Here is a 15,304-nt window from a genome sequence, read left to right on the forward strand (position 1 = left end):
AGGGGTGCTGACCGACCGGAGCGGGGAGCGGGTGGCGGTCGCTCGGGCCTCTCGCCGCTCCCCTGGCCCCAGCGCGGTCTCGCTGTCCCCGTCCCGCCGGGCCGGGCCGGGGAGTAGGTTGGCTCTAGCGCGGCGGCGGCGCCCGGGAGCGGAGCGAAGGCGGCTCCGCGGCATCGGGTCAGCCCGAGTAGCCGAGCGGTGTTTAACCCGCAGCGCGCGTTTCTTCTTCCCACCCAGCTGGCGAAAGATCTAGTGCACCCCTCCTTGGAGGATGAGAAGAGAAAGCACAAAAAGAAACGGCTGGTGCAGAGCCCGAACTCCTACTTCATGGATGTAAAATGTCCAGGTAAAGACTTAAAATGTTTCTATCTTACAGAAGGAACGGAACTAGTTTTGTATGCGGTTCATCTTCATAAAAGCTCTAATTTTTTTTTTAAAATCTAAATGCGGTTTATTTGTTGCATAGAGAAAAAAAAGTCTGTATCTTGCTTTGAGCTTTTTAAACAATAAAACTGTTTTCAACCTTTTTCAAAAGTTAATTTAAACAATCAGCTTTATATTTTGTTTCCTGGAGGTCTGGCATGAGATTATTTTTCTTTTGTTTGCTTTATGAAATTCTGGTAAATAGGGAAAAAACCAAACCCCCAGATTTGCACATACAAGAAGCGTGAGAAATAGATGCTTTAAAGCATCTATGGCACAAGTTTCAAATGCAAGACAACACTGTTTTCCCCCTTTTGTAAGTTGGTTGATTCTGGAAGAGCAACCAGAAGGGTTACCACAAGGATACTATGCAGGCAGCCTGGGCCTTCACATAGCAAGTAAAACATACACAATTGGCTTTTTCACACGTTGCTGTTGAGCAGTAAACTGACACCTAGCTCACAGAGGCAGGGCTGGAATTTAGAGTGTTGCCTGAGTCCACTTTTTACAGATTTCTCATTACTTTAACTCAGAAACATCTGTATAACCGACTTCTCGTTTATACGCTAAAACATGGAATTCTAGTGCAGTGATAGCCGTATGCTTTCCCAGCGAACAGCTGCTTTGATCAGCACAGGTCCATCCCTATCGAGGCACGAAAATGGCCAAGTGTGGTAACTTACCTCCTAGAAACTAAAGCAGTTTAAGAAGATTCTAGCGGTAAGAAAATGCAGAGACTTACTTACAGCAGCGACCATTCTCACTAGAAGCAGGGAATTGTTGCTATATTCAGATTTTCTTATTACCTTACTCTTTTTAGTAGCTTACATTTCTAAGAAGCTGAGACATTGTTTTCCATCTAAAAGTGAGGTAAATTAATTAGAACCGTTTGAAAGTGTAGTTACTTTAAAAAAATAACATGGTTTAAGGCTAAGCCACTGAACTTTTTTTAAACTTTCTTCAAACCAGTATATATGCAAACATGACTAAGATGCAGTTAATGTCAAGCAGTGACCTATGGACCTATCTTATCTTTATTGTTGGATTAACTGGTTACTGGAGTTGAGGGATATATAGAGCAAAGGAGAGCTTCAGTAATGAAAGAGTCCTAAGGATGAGGCACTGAAAATCCCAAGACAGCCTTATGGTGGTGTTGGAAGTTGCTACCTAGTTACTGAAATGGATAGGGCTCATTTCCCTGCAAAATCCAGTTTTAAAATCTCATCAACACAGAAGTTCACATTTTGTGGGAGGAAAACAACATTTGCCATGGTTAAACTTGAGCTGCTAGCGTTTTTTTGCGAACAAAGATTTGTGCAGTTACTATCTGTGATTTAAACAAAGCAGAAATCTGTTATTCTAACAGGAGTTGTCCCTACCAGTTCTCTTAGAGAGCTTTCTGAGGACCTTACTCACAACATATATTCTCTCATCTTTCTGGTCCACACATGTTGAAAATGGAATCTATGCTCACCTTTATTTATTTGACTATTTTCTATATTCACATTTAGATTCAATTCTTTACAAGTTTTCTCTATTCAAAAATTCCTCTTGGCTAGTTGAAAATTCTTTTTAGGGAAAAGAATGAAAGTTGTGAAAAGGTGAAAATCCCCTTGTCTAAGCCACGTATGAGAATAAATTCTGTGATTTAAGAGTGAAATCAGAAGTTGTAGACAAAGTGCTGCTGATGCTTTGTCTTGCATGTGGAATTAGTGAGGTTATTCTGTGCAAGTCTTCTCATTTAAATATGCTAGCTTTGTCGAATGCAGGCACGTACCTTATGTGTATCAATTATTAAACAGAAAGCAAACACGGATTTGAACAGCAGTGTTTGCATTCACAGCTGCCAGACTTTGTCAACAGCAGTGTTGTACTATTACAAGTTAAGTATTTCTCTACCTATGTGGGTTCTTCTGTTTGGCAAAGAAGGGTAGTCTAGAGCTCCTTGACTCTTTTGTAGGAAATACACTAAAGGCCACTTAGGACCTGTCAGCCACCAGGCTGTGTTGATTTTCATAGAGGGAGTCATAACAGTTTCAGTTAACTAACCTGCTTTATATGTGTGTTAGTAAAAGCAAATACTCTGGACCATGATAACAATGTTTTGCTTTGTTTTACTTGGTATGCTGTGTAATGACATAATAGATCCATTTTTGGACAAGTGTATTTAAAGTGTCTGGTTCAGTTAAAAAATCATGCTAGGAATAATCAGTGGAAAGTTTAATAATGCTGTTTTCCAGGATGCTACAAGATCACCACTGTTTTCAGCCATGCTCAGACAGTAGTTCTGTGTGTAGGGTGCTCAACTGTGCTGTGTCAGCCTACTGGGGGGAAAGCCAGGCTCACAGAAGGTAAGGTGCAATGTTTAGCAGCCTAAATATTACACTTAAATAAACTTGCTTAGAGTTGGCTGGTAAAACCATTGTTAATGAGCCCTGAATTGCAAATTTTTCTTCATATTCTTGTTCTTAAATGGCTATACAGATATGCCAGGCAGCTACACTGTGATCAAACATGCTTGATTTTAGGTGCTTTGACTACCTGTTTCCTTTAGCCTATCTGCCTATTTAATTCTGAGCTAAGTTTAGAACTTTAAAGGAATAGGGTACTTTTGCCAGGCTAAAGCGATTCTGTGCCACTGCTAGTCAATGGTGGCTTGCCTGTTTGTTTTTAAACAGTAGTACTGTAAGGCTCATGCTAGTCAAAATTTGCTTTGTATAAATTAGAAGGAAGCAAATAACCACTGATAATTACATACAGATAATTGGTATAGTACCAGTATCTTGAAATGCAACCCACTCTCTGGGGTATATGAAAGATACTGGAAACACTTGAGGGTTTAAAAAAAAATAAGGAACAAATTCAGATTTTATTCATGTTTGTTTAAAGTGAAAAAGGTAAATATATATGCAGATTACATATAGTAGTGCTTATACCATGTGCTACTATATGGATGTAGTTTATATGAGGACAGAATACCTTAAATAAGGCTGTTGAGCTGTTGAAAAGGTGTCAACCCTCCTAGCAGCTGTTCCAGTTTGGGGTTTGCATCACTAAGGGATGGAATAGTAGACTGAAACTTTGAAAGGCACCTGGAAGAAACAGTACACCTTAGCCTTATATTTAGATCAATTATACAAGAGCTGTGTTGTTCCGGTTAAGTTGGAGAAGACTCAAAGTGCTAAATCTCCCATCTCCTGCAGTACATGAAATTTAAATTTATTGCATGAGTTTTCCTACTTCAGTCGGGTGGGCAGTTTTCCAAGGCAGTCTGACAATTTAAGGACTATTCATATCTATACTCATGTCATTTCTTTACAGGCTGTTCATTTAGAAGAAAGCAACACTGAACACTTCAGCATGTGGTTTTGTATCAGTGTTCCTGAAAGCCTTACCAGTTTAAAAATGCCTGTTAATATAACAATGTAATTATGATTGATTTTGTAAAAATTACATGCTACTGCTGTCTAATGACATGGAATCTCTTTTTCAATAAATAATTTGAAGTGCAAGTTTTTCCTGCAAGTTTGTAGACAACTGAGCTCTATTTTTATATTACTTTTACTGTTGAGTGGTGTCATTTAATACAAAAGCCTTGGACTTGCTGCATCCCTCCCCTCGTTAATCATCAGCTACAGCAGTGTAATGCATATGGTGGCAGAACCTGCTATATGAATGCATTTTGTATACGTTATTACTGCAGCTACCCTAACCGCAAGGGCTGCAAAGGCTAGATTTAAAATGGCCCATTTAACACTGCTTTAGTCCCTTTAGATAAATAGAGCGAGCTACTCACGTTCAGCTGTTTTTCTGGAATGCATGGTTTTTCCTTCTCTCTAATCTGGTCTCAAACTGTATTTGGTATTCTATACTGAGATTTCTATACACCAGAAATAAAAAAGGAGTCTTTTGTGTAACACTGAAAGCAATCAGTATAGAGAAGGCATAATAAGCAAGTCAGCAAACTACACTGTAGCAGCTGTGAATGGTATCCAGTCATTAAAAAAACTAGTACAGCAAAACCATGCATATTTTCAGTTTTAAATACTGACATTGAATAATTACCTTTTTGTAATGAGAAGACACATTTTTAGTTAGTTTCTAAGAGCCATCCCTTTCTAAATGGCTGCTGAGAAGTGGATTTTTTTTAAACCATGAAAAAACATTCAAATAAAGTTTTACTTGTATCTCATTTTACTAAATATGTCAAGTAATGTATCATCATCTCTTTCTAAGTATGAGGTGTCTTGGTGAGCTAATTATTGTTGGGAATTTCCAGTTAACCTGTATTCTTTTTATGACTTTTAAAACTTGTATATTTCTAGTCAATAAAATAACCAAACCCTGATACTACAATTTGTTGTATTTGCAAGATGTTTTATTTCAGTTAATTCAAACAGTGAACACTTAGAATGATTACCAGATGCAAAAAGTAGGTGTTTGATACAGAAATAGATGCACCAATTTAGTATACATGCCTTTTAAGAAAAGTAGTCTTATGTCAGTGCCATACTGTGTTTTCACAATAAAGGTTAATTAAAAATTGTAAGAGCAAGTTTATAATGAAATTTGCTCTTAATTAACCAGTTTTCCACACTTAATGCCAGTCCATCAAAAAAATGGTTTCAGAACAAAGATCAAAGTAGCAATATTAATTCACTTGTGACCTGAATATGTGTGCTAAGGCCAGACTGATTCCTAGTCTCCAATATCTCTGCCTTCTCTTCCTCTACCTTAAAAGATAAGAACTCATTATTAAGTAAATACCAAATCAGAGAAAGTCAGTGACACATTTTGTTCCAGGTACTGGAAGATGAACTTTAGACACCATAGCATCTCCAGTACCATACATGTGAAAACAAAGGTTTTTTAAAAGTCTTAAAAGTTATGGGAGATACAGTATAAAGAACATAAGCATAAAAAAGTTGGTGGCTAAACATATTTATGAGGGGAGTGAGACACTGTCATTAATATCTTAGTGTTCGAAATGCCTTAGACACTTCTTACCACTATTCACTTTCATACACACTTCAACTATTTACATTTATTAGTGTTTTGTTGTATGCAGACAAGCATACTGGTAAACCTATGCCTTCTACACTGTGAATCTTGGTCTAAACCTAAACACAATGGTCAGTGAGTGAAACTGGTTTTCTCTCAAGTATGCAAAATGGTTTTCAAGAACAATACCATTTGCAAAACAGATGCATCACACAAGAAAAGTATGGTATAAATCCTAAAATAACAGTGCTACTTTTCAGTTTTTATATATTTAAAACATTTTATTTGGTCTATTTGTATTCATGTATTCTTCAACATGAAAACTACTCAGACTTACTCCTGTTACCTGTGTAAAACGGGCAATGACTAACTGCTGCATGTTTACCCAGCTAGTAGCTGCTCAAGACTGGAAAAAAAAAAATGTTGCTATTGTAGAAGATGCTCACCTCCAGTACTTCTGTATTGAAACTGTCGAACAATATCAAAGGCTTCAGTGAAAGAGTAGATAATTTATTGCCTGACCAAATGCAAGTTTGTTCAAAAAGGTTTTCTCTGCTGTCTCTACTGATTTGATATTCTTGAGATAAAGACAACTCATTATTAATGCATTAAAAAGTCAAGTTTTGGTGAGTGGGCCAGAAAACTCAAGCAAATAGTTTACATGTAAGCTTTCACTGTTGTAAGGCACAAGAATTATTATAATTTTGAAGAGTACTAAACCAGTCCTACTAGCTTCAATTAAAAATGTTGGTAAAACACTGACAACTCAAAATACGGAATTTCCTATTTTTTCAGTATTGGATAACAAATGTTAGCATAGGCATACTGGGAACAGAGATGACAGCATATTATTTCATCACATGGCAGGTAACAACTATGAAGTTAATGCTGAAAGCACTAACTTGGGAAAGAGGCAGGTAAAGCTATCTTCTGCTAGCTGTTATCTAAGATCTAAGACATCTTGCTCCTTTAATTCAGAGAAGCAGTGCAGGGATGTAAATATTCAAACCCTTCCTGAAGGATATTTTGTTTTGTTTGCCTGGAAATACTGTCTGATCTAACTACAGGGGAAGTTGGGTAGGAGGCAAATCTTGGGAGATCATGGAGATCTTACATGCCATTATGCAATATATAAAATTAATATATTCAGATGTTACTGTATTCCTACAGTAAAACTGAAGATCAGAAAATGCTTCTTTGGAACTCTTATCACAATTTCTTGTTCAACCTTTTGCCGAAAGTAAGTCCTTGAGGCAGATCTCCAAAATGGGAAAAAGGGTGGTTTTCAAAAAAAACCTCTCAAAGTCTGTAAGACTTCTACTACTGGCTTCAAGAATGGGCTTTGTATTTTATTGAGTTATTTGAGTTCCTAATCCCTACCTCTAAAGAAACATCTACATTACAGAATACAGTGACATTTCTGGCTACCGGAATTAGCACATGTATCATTCAAAAACAGAGACAGTTTTGACAGCTCACCTTGTTGTGCTACTCGGGCATATTCGACTGTGGAAATAATACCCTTATTTCACAGTAAACTAGTGTCACACATTCTCCGTGTCCGATAAAAATGAAAGAGAGGACATCTAAATAACACAAAGATTTTTACTTACATTACTCTAGCTTCATTCTTTTCTAATTCTTAACAATTCACAGCTCTGACAAGAGCGTTACTTCTGGTACAAATCTGCATTCTGGAGGTAGCTTCAAGACTTGGGGTTTGTTGGGGGTTTTTTTTGCTTTTTAAGCAAATAAGAAAAGTGTTATGTAAAAATATAAAAACAGTAAAACCATTCTTTAAAAAGGAATACTGAACAGTTTTGGCAGACTGGAACTGAGAATAACAAACTACTTCATGTGCTCAAATTGAGATGTGAAATTTTTCAAAAGTTTAACGTTTAAGGTTGACAATTTTTTGTTGTACTTCTCAGTCCAAGAAACCAGTGGTAGTTTTTTTCATCTTGGTCAAGTGCTTGAGTGGATGAGGAAAAAACCTGCTAAAATAACAGTAATTTACATAGGTACTACGGGATGTCAAATTTACTGTTACATTCTCTTCTGTAAGTTAGGAACTTCCCTGAGAGATGAATTCCAGTTACACATAAATTTAGCACCACTAGCAGAAGTTAATTATGTTAATTTTTTAATGCTTTTTCTTCATGTATTCTTAGCGATCTCGGAGTCCAATTACACCCTGCTCCATTTGTTTTTCATGTTTGAGTACAGTGAGTTCAGCTACGTGTATCTCTTCTTTTTAATCTACATATTGTGCCCATTTTTCTTTATCAAATTCCCTTGCAATCTTTAAGGCAGTGCTGTTGAGTGAAACTGATTGCATATTACAGATAATACTGACAATTACTCCTCTAGGTGGTGCCACTAGCCCAGTATCTATAGCTTCAGAGCCCAGCTCTTCAGGAAGAATTAGGAGGACACTACTTGCCCCCACTGCACCACCCGTATGAGATGTGTAGTGTCTCTGCTGTCTGCAACAGCCACATTGTTGTTTTTTCTCTACTACAGCCCAAGCCATTGCATATTTACCATCCCTGTCCCACGATACTTCTGTTTTTGGCACTGGGGTCCACATCATTGCGACTGTGTCTGCTTTGAGGTACCCAGGAAGAAGTTTCCCGTTACTGTTTTTAAATTGTCCAGCTTGATAACTGTACAACAAGGCATTTCCAAATTTCAGAAGGTCACCTACTGACGACAGAAAACCACCACCAGCCCACTTGTAAGAGTTGTCCACGTATGGTGCATTTACCAGCCGTCCCTTTTTGTTGTAAACATAACACCTAGAATTCAAGAAAATTCAACTTGTCATTGCTCATATCTTGGGTACAACTATTTTAAGCTGCCCTACCAAAAAGAGCAAACTGAGCTATTTCTCATGAAACCAATTTAAAAAAAATTTCTTGTCTTAAATATGTTTCTTGAAGAAAAATCCAACAAGAAATTCAGACAGGAAAACAAAGTTCAGCTAACTTCTTAGGTTAGAAGCTTAACTTCAATAAAAGTACTAATCCTTCTACTTATTCCTAGGATATACTAAGAGTAAAGGCAATATACAAATAAGAGATGTGACACAAATCTATAGATCAGCCAGCAGAGGATTTTCCTTAAGTCTCTATACTAGATTTAAGGTGCTTTAAGAAAGAGGAATCCTACAACTACAATCAGACACTGAGCTGAAATTTCACTGAAGTCTTAGGTGACCGCTCTGAGACAGCAGTTTCCATTCATGACTGATTTCCCCCCACTGCCCCATTACAGTTGCCATATAGCACAACAACTGAATATTTTGGAACTACTAAATGAGAAGCTTGAAAGAGTCTTGCAAAACCTGTCATTAAAAAACAAATTAGAAAATACCAATCAGAATTGCAGAATGTCCTATCAGGAACAACACAACAGGAGTGCAGACTGAATTATGCTTTTGAAACAAACAGTTCAATCATTTCATACACATTTCATGCAACATATGAAAAGGAATGTTGAATTACTATATAACCTGATGAATTTCAACCTCTGGACCACAAGAGGCCCATGTACTACTTGGAGAGTTGAGAAAGGAACCACCGAAAAAAAAAAAAAAAAAAAGAAAAAAAAGAGGGAGCAGGGGAAGGGCAGGGCAAGCCTACTATCAAGGAGTCCAGAGAAACATTCCTTATCTAGTCTGCACTTATACTGGAAAGCTTTTAGGGAATTTCTGAAAGCCATAATACAGAAAATCAGAGGTTAAAGCGAAGGAAGAGAGACCAGTGGTCCAAGACTACCATCAGCTCTGCCACTGACTCAATTATCTCTGTGTCCCTATAGTCAGATTTTCGATCACAATAAAACCTGTTACAAAGACACTGAAATCCTTGACTGATTTACACCTCTATAAGATTTAGAACATGAATTTTTAAACATTTTCATGTCGGTGAAATATAGTATAACCAACCATTAAACAAACCACAACATGTCAGTACGTTCAAGTTTGAGGCACCAGACTAGCTGTTTGTGGAAGTAAAACCATCACATTCGCATCTCAATTTTGCTTAGCAATAAGTAGGCCATAAAAAGACCCCAAACTGGCATCTGTCCCAATTCTTTCCCTATTATATTATATAAGGGTTCATATACACTCATATATATTTAAAAAAACTTGACTGTACAAGATTGATAATTTATGAAAACATCACTAGCATTCAGATCTACAGCCAGAAGAGCCTCTGAAAATTTGCAAACAAAATAAACACCAGCACAAAGCATCTTAGAATACAGCAGTAAAACTATCCCTAAAACATTACAAATGGTTCCGTGTGTGTGTAATTTTATGTGCTAATTACAGAACCAATAACATAATGCTGACTTAAGTTACATCACTGACTTTGAAATAACATAAGCCACTTCATTTAAAAGCTTAAAAAAACTACCAAAAACCAAAAAACCCACACATTTTAAATTCAGTAGGCTTCAATAAAGATACAAAGAACAACAGTTGTTATGGGAAAAAGAAGTTTCATCTTTGTTTACCTTGCTCTGTTATAGATCATTGCTTCATTGTCATCTAGTACAGTCGATAGCATATCCAAATCATGAAACATTTTTAGCATATAATCTGTAAATTTTTGTCCTGAAACTCTCTCCACAACAGCGCTTAAGAGAGTAAAGCCGTATGTTGAATACAAGAACTGACTACCTTGAAGAAACACAATGAGAAAAGGGGAAAAAAAAAAAGTTAGCCATATGATGCTTAAATGGAATCTGAAGGATAAAAGTTTAAAGTAATCACATGTGCAAATAAAATTATATATAGCAATGGATAACCAATTAAAAGACTCTCCCTCCACCCCCATTTTAATATGATGTACATCACAAGCTTATAATACTGGGCCTCTGAATTTCTGTTCTGCAGCAGACACAGATGCTTGCTAAGTGCAGGTAGCTCTTGAGAACAGCACTAAAAAATTTTCAGGGATCTGCATGTACAGCCAGGTTTCGTGCCAAGATGTGAAAACTGACATTTAACATCCTTTCCATAAGTTTTACCATACCAGTTCTAACAAGGATGTCTGGATTTGGAAAGTTGAAGCAACCTATGAAATTACTCCTCAAAAGACGCTCGCCTACTTTGACTGGTTTGTGTGTCTATACCCTAGAGGTGGAAAGACAAGGGTAGTACTTCCTCAAAGTTTTCAAAGGTCTTGACCTCTTTTATCACAAGTCTTTCTAGTTCTCATTTTCTAGTTCTAGAATATCTGAAAGATTATATGAACACTAACACGCATATTATTTAGGACAATGTAATTTATTTACAAAGCAATGTTTCATTTTTAAAATCTCATTCTTGCCCTAACACCTTTTATGAAACATCTACATATCAAGCAACTCCCACACTGCCTACAGTCAAGACAGATCTCGCTCTTGAAATGGTTCCTAGAACTCTCCAGGATGGTAAGTGGTTAACTTCTCCCCCACCCTACCCTTCTTACCCTAAATGCACATTATTTACTGTTTCTATCAGCAATGCTTATTATTTGCCTGTTAACTCATTTAGAACTTAACACTTGAAGTTCCTCAAAGCCCTCTCTAGAATTCATTTAAATAATTCCAACAAATAACCTCAACAATTATGTGATTCTGTGGTCTTTCTGTAGAATTTTTTAGCTCTAGTTTAGTGCCTCACTACAATTTTTTGCTTCTGGTTCCTATCTAGAAGGCCCATAGCATGAACACAGCAAGTTTGTATCTGCTTACAAAATACTTTGTAGATACAAATTTGTTACCAAAATTATAATCTGCTTTAGCATTTATAAATTCAATAACTGGTATGTTTCATAGCACTTACTGCATTACATGGAGCTCCTTGGAGAAAAGTCTTATTTCTACCTGAGGTCCCACTTTCTCTTCTCCCCTGCATTATCTGGGACTCTTTGTATTACCTTTTAAGTCTTGGCTACATCTGATTTTGAACCTGCTGGATTATGGTGCAGATACACCATTAGAAGAGTTATGTTTATATAGAGAGTTATGTTTATACAGATACTTTCAAGTCAGTAGATTGATAAAGGTATCTATACAAGACTGTTATCTAAAATTGAACTGATAAAATCCTGATCAGTTCAGTCTTCAAAAGTTAGGTCAGTTTTAAGACAATTACATGACCAGATGGTTTGTGCAGAACAGCCCAAATACTTCTCCACTGAACTTTTAATGGGCACAGGACCCACTCCTCCCAAACACTCTTTACTGGACTCTACTAACCTCACTCTATGAAAAACAATTTGAAATAAAAATTTCACCAGAAGAGAACATTTTGGTCTAAATGAATATAAACTCACCTGGTTTAAAGAATAAAGGATCATTTTTAAATATCTTCAGTGATTCAATCACGCTTTCAAATTTTTCCTTCAAATAATACTCTTCTTGCTCAAATTCCTTGTCTCTCCTGCCAGGTTTTGAATTTCGGCTTTTTACCTCACCTTCATGTTCTTTCCTCGGTTTGACAGAATCAGTCTTTTCAATCCCTTTGCCTTCTTTTTCTTTTTGTTCTATATCCTGACAGGGTTTTGTTAGTTTAAATGCTCTGTTTGCCTTTTCCTTTTCCTCCTTAACTTTTGTAATATCTTTTTCATAGTGACGAATCCCACTCAAATGTGAAACTAAGAGTCTTGTAGTAATAGCGACCTGGGTAGGAATGACAATATTTAATGTGAGCTGTCTTCATTTAAGATATGATACACACTAAATCACCAGAAAAGTAAAATTTTCAACATGATGAAAAGACATAAGACCTTTTAAATATCATGTCTTAAACCCAGCTAAAATTATACATATAAATGTGCATACTACTCACTTGATATAAAACTGAAGATCCAAATTTCCAGCATTGCTCTTCTAAGCAGCAAACATCAGTAATTGTCTAAATGATTTTGGTGTTCTACAGGAACAGGTACAGATACAGGCACCTGTACACATATGGCTATGCAATGAGAGAAACAAAAACCTAAAAAAAATGTTACCAATAAAAAATTACATACCTTTTCACCTTCGTAGACTTTTTCTGGAAATTCAGGGACGTATTTTTGCACTGGAGCATCTAAATCCAGTTTCCCCTCTTCCCACAATTTAGCAACAGCCATCATTGTAAGACACTTGCTAATACTAGCAATACGCATGATCGTCTCTGGCTTACATACTACACGATTCTCCACATCAGCATAACCCAAACCTTTAAGAAAATTAAAACTGTGGTAAATATTTTACATAGAGACATGCTGAATTAGTTACTTGCAATGAATTAGATTTACTGGCTCCTTAATATGTTTTTCCTCTAGATAAAATGGGACATGAAGCATTGAAGTATCCCTGCTTCTGCTTCTATTAACACTTCAATGGAGTAGGAACAGATAATCAAAGTTCATTGTATGGGCCAATGGCATCCCAAGTTAGTGATTAAGACTACAAAACAAACCTCAAGATAAAAGACTAGGTCAAAATTTACACTCCTGAGCTCAAATTGCCAGTGTAGAAAAACCAAAGAAAACAAAATCTAGACTGTAAATAACTAACAGTCATAAATACTCTTTCTACTGTACTGAATTAATGGTTTAATCAGTCAAGTTATCAACACAGAAACTGAGAAATCATTCACAAACCCATAGCAGTTACCTAAGCTGTAAAGCTTCAAAAAAGTGGTGCTTAAAACACTATGTTTCAACATCACTCAGCATGACTTCAGTTAAAAGACAGCTTAATAGGCTCCATACCAATGTTTTCCTATGTAACGAACCCACAAGTCTGGTAGCAAAAACTGGAATTACGAAAGCATTATCAACCTCTCATACTAGTCTTCAGTTTGAGCTAGGTTTGAAGAAACTGTGCAAGTGATGTTGCAACATAAAAAGCAATGAAGTGCATTAATGACATATTTGCAGTTTTCAGTACAAGCAAGGCCTATAATCAATGCATGTCTGCCTATCTAAAGCTGTATTCTAATAATGAACTATCCAGAAAAAAATCCCTTGCAAAATAGAAGAAATAAAACAGATGACATGTCCGTTGGCCAAGACTCACTCTTTTACATAAAGTTGCTACGCAGGTGCTTTTGAGTGCAGATGCTGTATCCCTCAGTGAAAATACCTTCCAAATCTCAAATCAATTCCATCAGTTTAGCCAGAAGGCAGCTTTATAGCCAGAAGACAGCTTTAGTACCATGGTCACAGAATACATGCAACTTACACCTGTTACTATTTTTTTACCCCCATGAAGAAGGGAGGACAACAAAACAAGCCAGAAATCTGCTAGAGCAATGTTACCCACCTCCCAGCTGCCTTACTGAAGGCAGTGCTGCTCTCTACATCCACATGCAGCAGGGTGCAGAAAGCTCTGCCATGGCTTATGCTCCCACATGTAGATGCCTTGCTACAGGATCTGGCAGCCCTGGTGATAAACCACAACCCTGGCACTGGTTCCCTCAAGGCACTTTCTTGCATGTCAAGGAAGGGATTCTGCAGAAGTTTTATAAAAGCTTCCGCTTTCATCTGCTAGATCAGAAAAAGCTATCTGATTTGAGAAAGTTTGTGATTAAGTTTCTAGCACAATTTTCTTACAAGGCCACATCACAAAAGGTACCAGAGGCTCTCCAACTCCCTTCTGTCATGGTGAAAGAGAAATAAAAACGTATAATGAGCTTTATGCAGCCACAGACTATCAGAAGAAAGTTAGTAATAATGCTTCTTACAAAGTTTTTTTTTCAAATTCTATAACATTAATGAAATATGTTGCCATTTACTACTATGATTTCAGTGGTCCAAAACCCCCCAAGTCATTATGAAGGTGTTTCTGATAACAGACACACAGTTTGCTGGTATTTTTTAAATAAACATCAAATGTCCACATGATGTGAGCAGTACTAACAGACTCTATTTAAAACTAAACCATGTAATCAGAAAAATCACTTGCAGTTTCTGGAAGGATAACACCTGTTAAATCTTAGTACCTTCCCAGTAAAAATCTACACCTCAGACCACAAATGGGGGACAGATCACCAATCACCCATTATTACTTTGACTATTAAGTTCTTGGGGGGAAGAGCGTTCTTTACCTCCTGTGCACAATTCTACCAGACCACTGTATAGCTGTATGCTTAGAGTATAAATATATTCAAAGGCCAATCTGACAAATTAATGGAAGAAAGGTTCTTAAACATAACTGTTGAGATATACTAGCACTTTTGAGGAAGTTAATATAAGATCAGTTGCTGGAAATTGTTGAATTTTACCACAGAAAGTATCATTTCATACTCCCTAGACACCTGTTTCTGGCCACTATCCAGAGATGAGACATCAAGCGGATGAAATCCCAGCCTGATTAGTGTGTCTGAATTGTTCCATTTTTAAAATGTTCATTGCTTCCCAACAGCATGCACAACTACTACTCCCATATACTAACCTTCTGACCAGACTTCCTTTCCATCTACAGAAACTCCAACTAGTATACCTGGGATTCCTGCTTCATCCTGTCAAAAAAAAAAAAATGGACAAAAGGCATTAAGAATCTTTACAGTTAAAAAACACCTTCTATCAACCCTAAAAATGCAAAAGCAATCTTACAAATACACCTACATACTGCTGTCACATTACCGTGGAAATTTTGTCAGGCTGAACTTTTGAAAAGCAGACATCTTAATCCAGTAACTGGAAAAATGTATCTAACAATAATAATAATAATAATAATAATAATTAAAATTAAAAATTTACATAGTAATTTAATTAAATTGGCCATTGGGACATGCAAGAAAAACTGAAGCAAAACATTACAGAGTTAATATGCAACATGCAAACTCATCATCTATTAGCAAGCAAAATTTGAAAGGACCTTCAGTTAG

General features: G+C 36.7%; 2 protein-coding genes across 2 annotated transcripts; one reads left to right on the plus strand and one right to left on the minus strand.

Moving 5' to 3' along the window:
• The first annotated feature begins 203 nt into the window (after positions 1–203).
• RPS27L (ribosomal protein S27 like) lies at positions 204–3,823 on the plus strand. Its single transcript, XM_026855846.1, has 3 exons — positions 204–346; positions 2,664–2,774; positions 3,745–3,823. Exons 1-3 carry the CDS (start codon positions 328–330, stop codon positions 3,771–3,773), a joined length of 159 nt encoding a protein of 52 aa, XP_026711647.1. The 5' UTR covers positions 204–327; the 3' UTR covers positions 3,774–3,823.
• Positions 3,824–4,564: 741 nt separating this feature from the next.
• On the minus strand, positions 4,565–14,946 carry LACTB (lactamase beta). The gene is made up of 5 exons (XM_026855845.1): positions 14,869–14,946; positions 12,456–12,646; positions 11,757–12,102; positions 9,949–10,114; positions 4,565–8,222 (listed from the first exon to the last, which is right to left on the minus strand). The coding sequence occupies exons 2-5, from the start codon at positions 12,591–12,593 to the stop codon at positions 7,679–7,681; spliced, it is 1,194 nt and encodes a 397-aa protein (XP_026711646.1). The 5' UTR covers positions 12,594–12,646; positions 14,869–14,946; the 3' UTR covers positions 4,565–7,678.
• Between the last annotated feature and the right edge of the window lie 358 nt (positions 14,947–15,304).

This window comes from Athene cunicularia, assembly GCF_003259725.1.
Source record: "Athene cunicularia isolate RWA chromosome 10 unlocalized genomic scaffold, athCun1 chr10_part1, whole genome shotgun sequence".
NCBI classification, from domain to species: Eukaryota; Metazoa; Chordata; class Aves; order Strigiformes; family Strigidae; genus Athene; species Athene cunicularia.